We start from the raw sequence: 16,299 nt of genomic DNA, 5'->3' as shown, positions 1-16,299 counted from the left end.
GAACTGTTCACCGCTTTTATTTTCACTCACTGGGAGGTTGACACTGGTTCGATTTGACAGCTCACACATCTACAAAACCGCATGTGAGCAATTTCATAGTGTAATTACTACAATATGGAAAAAGGATCATACACGCTTGTGTGCTGGAGCAGAGACACATCTAAAATATGCAGGACATTAGAAGAAATCCTAATGTGATATTCTAATTTTCTTCAGTCTTTGAAACTGCAAAAAATAAAAATAAAAGCTTGAAATATTTAACTCTATGTAATGAATCCTCGTAAAATCATGAGTTGACTCGCAAGAAGCATTGTACGTTTACACAATATTCACATTTTTTTTCATTATTTATTTTGTAAAGTTTTAGAGAGTTACTTTAGTCATATTTTGGGCTACATGAAATGTTTAAAGCTGGGATCTGTCCTTTTGTTTTAAACTTTGTGCCTTATGTTGAAATGTTTGCTTGAAAGCTAAATAATGTTCTGTCTGTGCATGTTCATGTTTTCACCACTTCTGTCACCTTCCCTTACATCACCTGACCTGCTTGCATTGGTTCCTCCCATCTCATCCCCCACACCCCGCATGTCCTTTGGGGCATTTTTTTTCTTTCGCCATCCGTTTTCTTTCCCCTCCCACTTCCCTTCATCCCTTCCACTTTGTCTCCGTTATTTCCACATGAGTGACGTGCTGCATGTGTGTCTCTCACAGACAAAGATGAATGCAGCAAGGACAACGGCGGCTGCCAGCACGAGTGCATCAACACGGTGGGCTCGTACGTCTGTCAGTGTCGCCACGGCTTTGTGCTGCATGAGAACAAACATGACTGTAAAGAAGGTGGGTTCCACTTGCACCCACGTGTTCACACACCGGAGTGAGAATGGCCGGGATGCATGTGCATGCTGATGACACTTTTGGTCATGAAAATGAGAAATTTCAAACCTAGGATCCACATCCAAAAATGTCAACAGAAAATGTTAAGCTGATCTATATAGACAATCTACCTGTTACATTTCAAGTAAATGCTACATTGTTAGCTTTTTCACTGCCTTAGTGAGTCTCTGTCTAGATAGATAGTTTCCCTTAGTGGTTCTTAATCCACATCGGACCCAATTAGAATTTTTATGCATCCTATATACACTACTGACAGTATATAGTAATGTATATAGTGTATGTAGCAATTAGTGTTAGTTCATGCACATATTCTTAATGTGCATGAACAAACACTTTTCTTGGTATACCAATCACTCAAACTCTTTTTACACTAGAAGTTACACTCAGCAGAAACTTGAGTTTAAGATTCCAACTCTAAAGAACAAAAGATAGTTATCAAATGTTCATGGGTAATTTAGGCCTAAGGACGAGAGATTAAAGGGTCGTTCCCACATGTTCATGAACTAAATTAGACCCAAAGGAGACTTCAGAGTTTGGATGTAAGATGAAGGAGGTTTAACCTTTTTATTCAAATTTTATCTCACTTGCAGTGCAAACACTGATCTAGAGGATATCTGTGCAAAATGAATAACAGATGAGTTAGCAAATCCCAGCAACACGAGTGGCTACCAGAGTAACAGGAAAGCTAGCTTCCTTCGAGGCTAACTTGTCTCTGCCAGTGAACCCATCCGAAGAAACTGCAGCCACAGCAGTCGCTATGGTTCGGCTAGCTGCAGAGTTCAAAAAGCACCGGGCAGTTCCCATCAAGACTCCGTAAAACCTCTACGAGCCTCGGTAGACTTGTTGAAAACAACAGTGGACTCCCTACAAAAGAGCCTCTCCTCTGTGAAGTCTGTGATTGAATGTCTACTCGCAGTTGACTCCTCCATTAACATGCTGAAAGTTTGAAATATCTCTCCTTTGGACTGACTTGATGACCTTGAGAAGTGCTCAGATAGAAACAGCCTCTGCATATAAAAGATCACTGACAGAGCTGAGGATGGCGCAGACCCAATCGAGTTCATTTCTGGTGTTTTGAGCTGGAGAGGGTACAGCGGTCTCCAACCCTCCGATCCAGTCAGCACAAATTCCCTTGTGTCTTAATGGTCTGCTTTCCCAGATTTCAGCAAGAAGAGGCTGTTCTTCACTGAGCTAGGGATCACAATTTGCAATACCAATGAGTCACAAGAAGGATCTGTCAACACCGCAGCAAAGAAAGGAGCAGTATTCCATTGTGTAAAACAAGTCCAGTTTCAGAAGAAAGTCAGCTGTATCTCACAAACCTGAGAATGACCCACAAGGACAACATGCTCATCTTTAATTCTCCCAAGGGAGGAGGCTCAGAAGTTCGTCATCCAGAGTCTAGGTAAAGACTAGAACACTGACTGGCAGCCATCAAGGGGTCAAATTATCCGTATTAGTAGTTTGGTTATCTGAGGATTCACCTGGCTGTGATTTTCTGAGCCATTTCTCTGCTGCAAACCCTTTATTCACAGACAACCTGTAAAGACAATAAACTGTGAGAAAGGAAGCTGAAGGAGTCCTGCAGGGTTGATTGCTCTGTGTCACACTGAGAGGACATCAGTTCCATCAGTGTGTGGACAATGCTCTCCACACCAGAACACTGAGATGCTTCCCATCAACAAATCAAACATAACTAGTGAGGGGGAAAAACTCTTCAAAGAGGGAGACAGAAAATTATATAGGAGTATACATTCTTTAAAAATATTGTTCCGCAAACTTTCGAATTTTTTAAAGAAATTTTGACTGCCTCTTTATTCCAGAAATCTCAAAATTAACATGATTAACGTTTGTTAATCTCTGTTTAACGATTGTTAACAGAGGCATCCATTATTTTTTTACTCAAACTGTGATTCACATTGACCCATTTCCTCCTTAAGTAACGTAGAAATCTGTGCAAAGGCACTGGCCTCGCAGTTAGAAACCATAATGGATGATATAATCTCTCATAATCTGACTGCCTTAACTTCAAGAGTTCAACCAGTATTCATCAGCCACTGTTCTTTGTCTCACCATGGAAACCGTCTCTCCTTCACTCTAAATCAGCGAGTGAAGGATCACAGGTTATCTCTATACGCAGATGATACACATAATGATCAAAATGAATCATAATAATTATACTTCTAAGAACTTCTAAGAAAGCCAGTCCAGGTGCTTTTTATGGAATCATTTAAAGTTCCTCTTTACTGTCATCGTGTTCATTTGATCTGGACTTTTAGGACAGAACCAGCAGCCTGCCTCGCACCACTTCAGATTTAATTTGGATTTGTCTCAGATGTCTCGCTCCACAAGGCCCTCTTTGTAAAAACCTGGAACTTACTGTAAAGACTTTACGACTGTTATTACTTTGAATGTGTGCCAGCGCACCGGAGATTTGGTGTCTTTGGCTTGTGGCTTCATCTGAACTTTTCTTAAACAACCGCTTCACAGTAACCGTGCCTGGGTTCACTTGTCCCAAACGTGCCCTTAAATTATCCAAAGAAGTTGAGACTCAGATCTTGTATCAAGTTTTCTGCTTGATTTGTACTCGGTTGAAAAGTGATAAAAGATGAAAGAGCAACAGGGCATAACAAAGGAAAATTAGAAAATTACAGCGTTATTATGGTTCAGAACCATAAGTATTATGTAGCATCCAGGGATTGGTGTTATTCAAACCAGATTTTTTAATCTGACTGACCTCTCAAGCATTCCCACAGTAATTAAAAACCTCAAAGCTTTTCAAAGTCAACTTTTGCACATGCACACCAACAAACACTACATCAGTGTCTGTATGAACGACTCGCTGAGGCTCCCCAGGTTTCTCATAAAGAGTGTCACGTTTCCAACATCTGGGGACTCCAAAGCTTTGCATGTTGCATTGTTGTCCTGATTGTCGACATGAAGCACATGTGTGTTTATATGTTCACTAAACCAGTGTGGCCCTGCAGCCTTGCAGTCAGATCTGCGGTTGTACACATAAAGCACTGCATTAGTGCTTAAGGGCATCAGAAGAGACAATTCACATTTTCAAGTATGCATGTCAAAGATCTGGTTGTATTCTTAACCAGATCATTGTAACAGTGTGTGTGGGTATGGCTGCATGGGTGAATATACTTAGACATATGTGTGTTTGGTGAGTCCATGGGAAAAAAAACTAACACAGAAAAAAACTGATAAAATAGACAATTAATTAACCTATATTTTCTTTAATTTTTTCTGATTTAGTATTGAGGATCCATCTGAAAACATGGTATGAATTTATGGGGTAGGAGTTCATAAGTTTCTTACTTCTTCCTGCTCCTTTTGGAGCATGTTAAGATTATTGTGGTACGAAAAAATATGTCTTTTGCGTTATTTTATACTGCTATCATGTTCGAAATAAATAAATAAATAATATAAATAAATAAACTCTGCCTGTATACATGTGCTGTCAAAACCAAAGGTGATCTGCTCAGTAAAAGTCCATGACGTAACAAAGAAGTTAAGCTTCCTGAACAATTGGATCAGGAGATTTTTTTTTCTTTCTTTCTTCACTCGATGTTTTGAGTAGAAGAAGCAGAATTAGACTGGGAGCACAGGTACACTACGTCTTTTAACGCCGTGCTGCTGAAGAACAATTATCGTTCTTCATCAGTCAGAAAAGGGGGGGGATGGAGAAAGCTCCAGAGTTATGACATAACAAAACATGAGAATCTGTGGAAGGCTTGAAAACTACTGATCATTGAAGCTCACAGTGCAATCTCACTGACCTACAGGTATTTTGCAAAGAATAGAGCTAACATTTCTAGAAGTTCTAAGCAGGTCAAAAAAGTATAGACCCAGGGATCTGAATCCAAGTGGACACCACACTTTTCAGATACATTGTGTTGGTCTACAACATAAAATCCCAGATGAATTTGCTTCAGTTTGTGGCATTATGTGTAAAATAGTTTGTCCTGACTCTATATATCTAGTTTTTATTTGTTGTTGCTGTATTTCTTATTGTTATGTGTGAAATTGTATGAATGTTTATATCTTCTTTCGTTTATGGAATTATGAATGGAAATTAGCATTTTGCTACGTTTATGACAACATTAATTAATCTGCACTGTCCCATTTAAATAATATCAGTCAATCAATCAAAAAACAAAAAGGTTAACAGATTTAATATATGTAGTTCCTTTTAGGTTGCTGGACATCATGTTTGTGTCAAATGAAACAGTCTCGCTCTGATTTACTGACAGCATCACTATGTGACTGGTCAGTGCCTCCACATGCAGGGTTTGAGTCTGTCTTTGACTCAGCAATCTGACTTTTTTTTTATTCCTAATTCAGCTCTTGGATTTGAACTGCAAACATCCAAACCGACCCTGTTTAGTGCAGCAGCAGGCAGCTTGTGCTGTACATGTGCGCCTGCTTTCCTTCAAACTTCACCCTGAACTTGTGACCTGGATGTTCTCCTTTGAAATCCCTTTTTTCCCCTCGTTCGGTTCTCGTGTTTCTCTTCTTCATGTTCCCTTTCTATTTCCTCTGACCTTTTCCTGTGCAGCCACGATTTTCACTTCCTTCCTTCCTGTGTGTGCTCTCGTGTTTCTGTGTGTGTCCAGCTGAGTGCGAGCATAAGATCCACAGCCCCAGCGGGACCCTGAGCAGCCCCAACTGGCCCGACAAGTACCCCAGCCGTAAGGAGTGCACCTGGGACATCACTGCCACGCCGGGACACAGAGTCAAGATCGTAAGTGAGCAAACCCAACCAAGCCGACCTAGTAACAACTTGTCGTCCTGGCTGCAGAATCATGGGGCATGAAGAGGCCTTAGGGCGTTTCTTCTCTTTTTCTTTCATGTCTGAATTCTTTGTTCTCGCTCTTTTCAAGAGAACCAAATGTGGATGGAGGAGAAAGCACAGATATTTGGGTTAACTGCAATCGCGTGCGCATGTGTTAGTAAGAGGCCTTGGGCAGAGGCCATCTGTGTCCTTGTGCCTGTGTGTGTGTACACACACACACACTCACACACAAGTTTGGATTTCTACCCACATTAGGACTTTGCATTGACTTCCATTCATTTTAGTTACTGCATTTATGGCTAAGACTTGAAAACTGCTGATATTTTCCCTAACCCTAACCATTACTAGTCTATTCCTAACGCTAACCTTAACTAAAACTTAATTCACATCATACCTCTAAACCTGTCCTCTTACCCTAAACAGGGTTTTAGGACCATTCTTTGGTCCCCATGCGGCCCATCGGTCTTCAGAGAGTTGGTAAATATGCCAGAAAAGGTCCTAAGAATAGATAAACAAGTACACACGCACACGCACGCGCGCACACACGCACACACACACACACACACACACACACAGAAAGATAGTTGTGGTGCTCACATCTGTGTGACATGACTTGATGAAGAGTCGTGTTAGTCACTGTTAGACTGAGGATTTCTGGTCTTGAGTTTCTCTTTTCCTAAACAACAACATGTTTCTCATCCCTTTTGTATAGAAGATAATTTTATGATTAAAGATCATCGAGGTTGGACAGCTGCAGGTTATAAAGCATGATCAGAACATGAATGTCTGTGATGCATAATTAGACTTGATGCAAACTGCCAGGTTAAGGTTTTGTAGAATCCATCATCAGGTCAGGGCCTGGAGTTAATGTAGACGGTACAAAAAAAGAGGCAGAGTTTTGTGAAGATGTTAAGGTGCCGACAAACATGGTTGATGTCTAAAATTAATGCTTTATTTTGCAGTTACAGAGCTAAAGTTTAGAACAAAATAGTCATACTTCTTCTAGATTGCACTTATTACATTTTATCAACCCTTTTCAGTAGTTTTTTTATTTATTTAATTTGGCAAACCAACAAGCAAATTAAATCAGTGATCATTTCTTTCCACTTTGACTCTGGCTTTGGTGTAAGAATAATTGTTGTTTTTATGTGGCTGTGATGATTAATCTTGAGCAAAAGGGCAACAACATTCTAACCTGGCTCTGTTTAGGTATTTAAAATTACAAACACTTCATGACACATAACCTTTCATGTGCAAATAGCCCTTAAGCGCAAAATCAGATGATGAATGTTGCAACAATGAAATGATCGCAATAAATAAACATATTGGGATATTTTTTTTAACAAATTCAGCTAAATAAATTAAAAGAAATTGTGCCTTTGCAACAATATGTTTGAAAATTGGTTCTGTGGAAACTTGTCTATGTTGTATAGACGCATCTCTGAGGAGGTGGAACATTTTCACGCCTCAGTGTATGGGACAGATTTAACAGGTTTAACAAACACTGAAAAGACAGTCTTCTAAAATCAGTAACGGCTCTGAATATGAGTGGCCAACAATCAAAAGTAAAACAGAAATCTGGAGAAGACCTCTAAAACACATGATGGATTTCTTCTTTGAAGCAAATATTTTCAGAAACTGGGATGCCTAAAAACATCTGCATAGTTCTGTGTGTATTATAGGCAGAGAGGTCTAAGCGGTCAAGAACATGGTCACTTTTTACTGTGCACTTCACATAATCCTCTTAAAGTGCATTGATATTCTATTGTAACCACACAAAAGGCTTTCCTGTAAGCACAAACGCACACACACACATACACATTGTCTACACTCACACAAACACACATTCAGCATAAATAGATCACAGTTTGTAGATCAGGACTTGCATTCCCACTTTACTTTGACGCTGCAGCTACACGCAAGTCTCAATGCAGGATTTCATATTAACCATCCACTTCCCATTTGTTTGTGTAATCTGCCTTTGCTGCTTATGCAACTGGAAATATGGCTCATCGACCGGTGACACAGTGGCACAGCTCTGCACCTGTTCTGAATATTTGACGTGAAGTTTTGTAACTTAAAGAGATTCATTTGTGGTTAATTATATCCAGTCCAGCAGTTTGTTTGAGCTAGACCACAAATGTAGAAAATACTGATCATAATGGTTCCATCCATCCATCCATCCATCCATCCCAAACACCCACCCACCAATCAACCTACAAACTAAAAACCAGCCCACCCCTCCAGTGTGCCCTGGGTCTCCTCCTGATGGGTCGTGCCTAGAACACTTCATCAGGGAGGCGTTATGGCCCGAGCCACCGCAGCAGCTCTACTCTGAGTCCATTTCGGATGTTCTGAGGCTCTCACCTTGTCTCTGAGGGAGAGCCCGGACACCATGCACAGGAAACTCATTTTGGTTGCTTGTATCCGTGAATTTGTTCTCTCAGTCACTACCCAAAGCTCCTGACCACAGGTGAGAGTAGGAAAGTAGATCGACCTGTAATTGGAGAGCTTTGCCTTTTGACTAAAAATGTTGCAAATCCAAGGAAGGTGGTGGAGGCATCTTCCTCTGATTGCTCTTTCTCTGCAGGCCTTCAGTGAGTTTGAGATTGAGCAGCATCAGGAGTGTGCTTACGACCACCTGGAGGCCTTTGACGGGGACAGCGACGCAGCGGCCATCTTGGGCCGCCTGTGCGGCAACAAGATCCCAGAGCCTCTGGTCTCCACTGGGAACAAGATGTACCTGCGCTTCATCTCTGATGCCTCGGTGCAGCGGAAAGGATTCCAGGCTTCGCATTCCACAGGTAAAGAAGGCGCCACAAACACACCTCCATGTAAAACACTGTGGGAGTTTGTGCAGAGCATCAATCACCGTAACTGGTGAACTGGCGTTCTAAGGAGTAATATCTCCCTCTAGTGGTTTGTTGAAGCAGGTGTATAGTAAAGCAATCTAAAAATGATTTATTAGAAGATCCAAAACAAACAAACAAAAACTCTTAACAATGCTATCCAGACATTGTCATCTTCCTAAAATAATCACTTTCCTTCATCTGTTTGTGCTTCAGAGTGTGGAGGTCGTCTGAAAGCGGACGCCAGTCAGAAAAACCTTTACTCCCACTCCCAGTTTGGAGACAACAACTACCCGGGTCACACGGACTGTGAGTGGCTACTGACCACCGAGCAGGGCTACGGCATCGAGCTCAGCTTCGTAACCTTTGAAGTGGAGGAGGAAGCAGACTGCGGCTATGACTACATCGAGCTGTACAACGGATACGACGCCAATGCACACCGCTTAGGCCGCTTCTGTGGTTCAGGGGTAAGCTTCATTTAGGATTTTTCAGGAAGTGTCAGAGTTTCACAGAAGCTATGCATTTTTTTTTCTTCCTAAAGCAAGTTGAAAATGTGATTTGGTATTGATGCATAAACCAATTCATTACGTCCATTCACTTCAGTTCTTCACTGCATATTTGTTAGTCAGAGCTGTTCAGTGACTCAAACAGAAATGTAGAACGTTAGAGTTTTTTGTGTTGGAATGAGCTTTAAAGTTTGAAATCATTGTGGTTTTGTGGTCACTTCTTTTGCCACCACAGACGAAGCCAAAACTTTCTATTCTTTTAGCATTGGTCTCACTTTGGAAAAATGAAGTTTTGTTATCCACATGGGAACATTGGTAACTGACATATTTGAAGTGAGCCATCTATCTGAGCTGTTGCTGATCCAACATTATCTATTTACCAGTAAAGTTACCAAACTTTGACAAACGGATCAACTCTTTAAAGGGACAGGATTATATGTTTTCCAGACACATAGCGCCATTTCACAGCACAATCAAGTAACTCTAACCTATCAAACACAACTTAAAATAAATTTGACTTCATAATTTAACGCCTTGAAATTGGGCCACTGTCTCTTTAAAAACTCCTGCTTTTTCTGAAGCTCCACCTTCAGGAAATTATAACAGCATGACTCTATTAACCGTTTAACGACGTTTTTATCAGCTACTGAGCAGTAGCTCCTGTAATGAGCTCAGCTGATGCTCAATTCCAAACAGGTGTTTGCTAATTGCTGCTGACTAGTCTAAAGCGCTGAAACCGCAGCTCAGAGGAGGAGCTTTGTCCTGGAAGGCGGGGCTTGGCCCAACCGTTCTGCACAGCTAAATGGTTGCTAATTTCTCAAACATGCATGAAAGAATCAAAGCAACAATCTCAAAATCTGAGCTTTGAGATCAAGGTAGATCTGTTTGGCCATAATGCATGAAAACTAAAGAGAGCACAAAGTATGTTAGACCAGCTGATCAGCATGGAGGTGGAGGCGTTTTGATATGGGCTGTGTTTTCAGCCTGTGCACCTCGCATGAGTAAAGCATAAACTGTACTGTATTACAAAATATTCTATTGGCAATCATGAGGTTTACCTGGAGTGGGTCACCAGCAGAACAACGGTCCTAAACAGCACAGTAAATCTACAGCAGACTGGTGGAAAAGAGAGGAATCATGGTGGACCAGTTAAAGCCCAGATCAAAGCCTGAATGAAATGCTGTGGTAGGACCTGAGGGGATGTGTGCAAAGAGAAATTTTTCCAAGCCTTAATGAACTGAAACAAAGTATTATAAGACAGTAGGAAATCTGTAAAACTGATCAAATAAGACAAAAGTGACTGGTAGAAGCTGCTGCTGCTAAAGATGCTTCCACAAGCTGGTGGTAGGGTGTACTTACTTTTTCATACCGCAATTCTTTGTTGGATTCGTTTTCTTCTCGTTTTCTTTTCTTTTTTTTTAACAGATCTTTCTCTGTTTTTCCATCTTCAGCCCAGAGAAGGGATTTATTCCCCTGGAGACGCCATGCTGATCCGTTTCCATAGCGACGACACGATCAGCAAGAAGGGCTTCCACGTCCGATACACAAGCAGCAAGTTCCAGGAGAACCTTCACGCCAGGAAGTGACTCTACACTCAGCCGGCGACCTCCGCGGCACGGCAACCAGAAAAATCCACTTTCTTCCGTCATCTCTGACCCACGGACAAACGAGGACGTCCACCAACCACCTGACTGGCTGGCGGGTGAGGGGGGAAGGGGGACAGCTGTCGGTGCAAATATTTGTTTACAAAAGAACCGTCGAGACTTTGAGACGAAGTGGAAACGAAAACGAGACATGGAGGATCGGGTTTGAGGCGTTGTTCACTGACACAAACGCAAAGGAGCCGCTTACAGACTCGTATTTTCAAAAACAAACTACGGCTATGAAGGAGACTAACAAACAGAATCCAAGCAGCAGTTCTGTGCTGCTCCTGGATCCCTGAACTGTGCAATTTACTGTCACCGGACGGCTGCTTCCATCCACAGGGACTCAGACTGCTCACAGATGTTTTACTTGCCTTGGATGGCTGGGAACTGGCCTCTTCAGCCCAGCTCAGAACGGCTGCAGATACTTTGATTTCTGTGTATTGTTAAACCCAACGTGTTTACTGTGAGTGTGTGTGTGTGTGTGTGTGTGTGTGTGTGTGTGTAGGTGTGTATGCATGTGTGTGTGTGTGTGTGTGTGAGGAGAGAACAAACAAAAGGCCCATGTTGGTCCTTTTACTCCTGGTTGCTCACGGCTCATGCAGACCATAGTGGAAAAATGGAAAGGAAAACAAATATATGGAGATTTTATAATCTGTAACATTGATGTTAAGCCTTGCTTTATGTTGTGCTTTTGAGTTTTACTGGTGGTTTTAAGTTGCATATTCCCAGGATATTTGTATTCATATATATATATATATATATATATATATATATATATATATATATATATATATATATATATATATATATATATAAACAGATATCTGAAGGGAAGAACTGTCTGTGGAAAGAGAGACCCTCATGGTGCTAAAATAAAACTGAATGAAGGTTTTTAAATGGAGGTAATATTACTTGCAAAGGTATTCATATCCTTTCAACATTTTCTCCTTTTGTGGTGTTGCAACCACAAACTGAACAGCTTGGGGATTTTATGGGGTCATAAAAAGGATCCATGGAATCTAAAAAGCGAGATGAGTTTGAATCAAGAACAAACGTGCGCTGCTGTTACAGCACCGCCCTGAGGCAGACATTTTTGTCTAATTTTTTATTTTGTAAAATAGCTGAAGCTCTCTCCACTGGTCTTCAAATCTTGCTACTAATTCTCAGCTGGATTTTGACCTAGACTGTGACAGGGCTGATGATCCAAAATGTTCTGTGGTGCATCTGGTTGTAGGTTTATTGCCTTTTTCCCTGTTGGAAGGTCAAACTTCCGCTTCGATCTCAAGTTTTTTGCAACTTGTAGAAGGTTTTCCTTCCTGATTGCTCCGTACCTGCTGGAGAAAAGCGTCCCAACCACTGCAACCTGTCATCTACAGAAAGAGCACATTGAAGGTTTTGGCAGCCATAGCTCAGTCAATGATGGCCACCCTCAAGAAAAGTTCCACAGCTAAAAGAAAACATCAAGGCAGGTAAAATGTCTATGGAGAGGGAAAAAAACCTGAGAACATACTGAAAAATGGAGAGCAGTAAGAAAGAGCAGCAGAGGGAGGGACAGTGGTTAGTAGTTGAAGCCTGACAAACCTCTGAGGCCTTCACAGAACAGCTGCATTCACACTGAGACTGAAGCACACAGGTGACTTCTGGATTTATTTAGGGTTGTCAAATTAAGATGGCTCAATTGAACATCACATAAACATCAGTAAAATATGCTGAAGTTTGTGTTTGTAATGTGGCAAAATGGAGGGAAAAAAAGGGATATAAATACTTTTTCCTGGGCTCTTGTCTAGCCACTGTGCAAACGGCCCGCTGCAACATCAGCTTGTATCTGTGGAACCACAAACTAATGCCTTACAACCAACATTTATGGTTCCACAGGTGTCTCTGATGCTCTTGCACAGATGTCTATGAGTGTTTTGGCTGCGTCTTAGAGAGGTTTCACTGTAAAAAGAAAACACACCGAGAGTGTGATTTGTACATGCAGTAGCGTGTCCACAGTGCATGTGTGTTTGTGTCGGCGATGCTAACATGCTAGCAGAAACCTCCTCATGTCTTTTCTTGCGTTGCAACAGATTCTATCTGAATGCTTCCTCACGCAACATCTGGAGCAAGAAGGGGAGGAAGTCTGAAGGAATATCAGCGGTGTTAAGCTCTAACGTTTAAGTGTGTGTTGTAGCTGATTTATAAGGAAAACATAACGCGTGTTTGTCTGTAAGTTGTATGTGCTTAAACTCACTATGTCATTGTACGTGCCAAGCTCCAAGTGATCCACTTTGATCCAAACCAGTTTTTGTTTTTCTCACTCCGTGTCCGTGTCTGTAGTCCAGAGACAGGGACGCTGCGTCCGCTGCATCACTCATTAAAGTACACACAGGTTCAAAGCTCTCGCCTGCTTCAGTTTGATGTTGATGTTTTCAACATTTTCAGTATTTACTAGGGAAAAACCCTGCTCTAAGTGTATTTTCAACAAATTTACTAGTGCTACAATTATTGGTACCTCCACTGTGGAAACAAATGAAAAAATTGCCTAAATTGATCAATCATTAACAAATATGTTTATTTTCAGTACTTGTTCATCGAACCACAAAGCCTGAAAAACACCAAACTTTATGCCTGCACATATTTCAAAAGTCTTCAGTCAACTCTTATTTGTAGGTGGTGCTTATAAGGAGCTGGTTATTGGTTAATCTTTTAAAGTTTCCTTAAGTGTTTCGGAAAATATATACATTCAGGCTTTGCTGCTTTTTAATTTATTACAATTTAATTGTTCATTTTTATATAGATTTGATTGTGTTCAAGTATATTCAGCTCTGACCATATTCGTCTATATGCAGATGACACAGTTGTATGTTTATGTGCAGAAAACAAACAACAGACTTGCAGACGAATTTTCTGCGTTAATGATTATGATCCCTGGTTGGTTATGTAACTCATGTCTGCATCTTAACGGCAATAAAACTGTATGTATGTTCTTTTCTTAGGTGTTTAAGTCAAGATCCAGATTAACATGCTATAGTTTCAGGAACCTGACTGTATGACTATGTTGGTGTAATAGTGAAATCAAAACTTTCTTTTAAAATCCAAGTTTGAAAAGTTCATAAAATAAGTTAAATCAGTTTGAATAATGTTAGACATTAGAAACCATTTACCTTCACATGTTAGATACAAATCAGAAAGGCTATAATGTGATCAATTAAAATATGTTTTAACAATAATTAAGGGATAAAACTACTACTGCAAAATTTTAATTAAAGGAATATATTCTGTTTTACATGGTTTTCCCTCTTCTACTAAAAAGTAATCCCATTAATAAATCTAAAAATTGATCCACAAGAGTTTTAACTAGAGAAGACACTAAGATGTAGCAAAAAGTTTGTCTTCTCTGAAGGGGCAGTTCTTTCTTGGAATACCAGCAGAATTGAGGACTATCACATTCCTAAATCAATAAAATGGTGGTTTCTACAGTTGCTTATTGAAAATTTGTATTGTTATTGTTTGATTAATTATTTGGTATTTTGTATTTTATAAATCATGTGATGTATATTAATTTTTCCTGTTCTACTCCACCACCCTGCCAGAGACTGCAGATGAAAATGCCTTTTTATGGCGAACTCTGGCACAATTTTATGCCAGACTGACATTACATGTTGTTTAATGTGCGTTAAACAAACTAAAATGAGCTAAACTTATCCAACTGTTACGTAGGAATAAAAAAAAACAACTTTTGAGCTCAAGAGATGAAAGTGTACAACAAAAAGCTTTAAAAAGGAAAGACATTAAGATAATCAAAAGCACTGACGAGACCGTATGTTTTCCTCCAGGAAACTGTACAGTGCTTTACTTCTTTGTAACCACTAGAGGGCACCAATGCCGAGTTTATCAAAGGTCAGTGCTTTGAACTGGAGCTGGATTTCCCAGTAAAAAAAAAATTCTTTTCCCACATAATTTATTGAGGTTTTCTGAATAAAATTGAATACGAATAAAAGCAAACCAAAACAACAACAACAACAACGAAACAACAACACAATAAATGATCAAATTAAGCCAGACGGCTGTGTGTTATATAATGAGTCCAAAGCTCGTGGTGTTTTTCTTGTGTAAGATGTTTTGTAATCTACTCTCTCCGGAGGAACTAAAACCATAAGCTGTGAGACTGGGTCAGCTTGTTGTTGGCTGAAATGGAGGTTTCTCCTTGTTGCAACGATATTGCAGCAGCTTGTTAAGCCGCCAATCCGTGTTTAGCTCCACGTAGAGGTCAAGCGGGGAACTGCAGTCAGTTTGAAATACCAGAGTTCAACAATTCAAGCTCTAAGTTTACGACATGTTCGGTAAATAAGACATAATTTTTACTCAAATACGGAAAACTTACAGCCTACATTTCTGACCTATGAACCACAAAGTCTGTTGCTATGTAGTCTTTCCCCCCGTGTTGCTTGCTTTAGGTTTGCAATGTTTTTATAAGTAAAGTAGAAAGTACAGAAATTCCATAACTGGCAGCTTGAATTTTCAAAGTCTAATTCAGGCTGACATACTGAAACAGCAGATGTCCAGTTTAAAAATAATACATTTGGAAACTTTTTCATTACAATCAAAAATGTTAAGAACAACACAATGTTTATATTTTAATAAATGTCCTTCATTTTAACTTCATGGTAAATCGGTTCACAAATATCCATCAATGTTTACTCAAAAGCAGCTGTCTGCATTTATTTTAATAAAACATATTTACCAAACCATTATGTTTTGGATCTTTAATGATTTACAGATCCATTTCCCTCAAAAATAACTATTTGCTGAGCTGGTAAACAAAATCACAAACTTTTTAGGGTTTTTAAACAGTCAGCATGTTTTATGGTCTGCAAACAGTTTCAACTTGATGATTTCGGCCCATTTGAGAAAATTTTTGAGTTTACAGGAAATTATTTTTGTAGTAAAACCAGAAAACTTCCTATCTTCTGTTCAGGTGCATCTCTCATTCTTGTAGTCAAGAAGCTGTCCATCATGATAGGCATTGATGGGTGTTTGTTAGCGCAGGATGCTAACCTTGAAATACCACAGAATTAGTCCAAAACACATTTTAAAAAGGCAAAATATAATATAACTGCTTTTGTTTAAAACAGATAAGCAACAATTATTCCTACAGCTGCAAAAATACTTTATACCAAAATATCACTGCATGCAATATTATTAAATATCACAATTAATCAGTTTGGCTTCCCAGAAAGTTAGACAATTACTCAAGAGCAGCAATAAAATAAAATAAAATAAAATAAAAATTAATACACAATCATGGGAAATTGTAAACAATTGTCCAGCTGACAGTCATCAAAACCTCCACAAGGTGGCTAAGCCACCAAAGGTCTCTACTGGAGAAGTTGGCTGGAAAATTGAGAGGAAGGAAAAAGTATGGTAGAAAGAGGTGTGAAAGCTATAACCATGGCCCTGAGAGAATTGTGGATGAAAACTCATTCAAAAGTGTGAGCAACATTCACAAGATACAGCTAAAAGAGCTGCTGCACACAACTGACAGATTCCACTCCTGAACCACAGACTAAAACGCTTTTCTGTTGAAGTGCTGCGCTTCATTTGGAGAGCAGGATCCGGCA

The 16,299-nt window shown here is 39.9% G+C and overlaps 1 protein-coding gene across 1 annotated transcript in view; it reads left to right on the top strand.

The window, feature by feature from the left end:
- tll1 (tolloid-like 1) overlaps positions 1-13,964 on the top strand; it is a 51,255-nt gene extending 37,291 nt beyond the window's left edge. Inside the window, exons 17-21 of the mRNA XM_088008798.1 lie at positions 709-834; positions 5,517-5,644; positions 8,286-8,499; positions 8,761-9,011; positions 10,502-13,964. Coding sequence (XP_087864924.1) covers positions 709-834; positions 5,517-5,644; positions 8,286-8,499; positions 8,761-9,011; positions 10,502-10,636 — 854 coding nt within the window. The 3' untranslated portion in view covers positions 10,637-13,964. The remainder of the gene's footprint in view (positions 1-708; positions 835-5,516; positions 5,645-8,285; positions 8,500-8,760; positions 9,012-10,501) is intronic.
- Positions 13,965-16,299: the final 2,335 nt, after the last annotated feature.

This window comes from Poecilia mexicana, unplaced genomic scaffold (genome assembly GCF_051168715.1).
Source record: "Poecilia mexicana isolate PSO_F unplaced genomic scaffold, ASM5116871v1 scaffold_2, whole genome shotgun sequence".
In the NCBI taxonomy this organism is placed as follows: Eukaryota; Metazoa; Chordata; class Actinopteri; order Cyprinodontiformes; family Poeciliidae; genus Poecilia; species Poecilia mexicana.
Note: the sequence above shows the minus strand (reverse complement) of the source record. Positions and strands in the feature narration are given on the sequence as shown.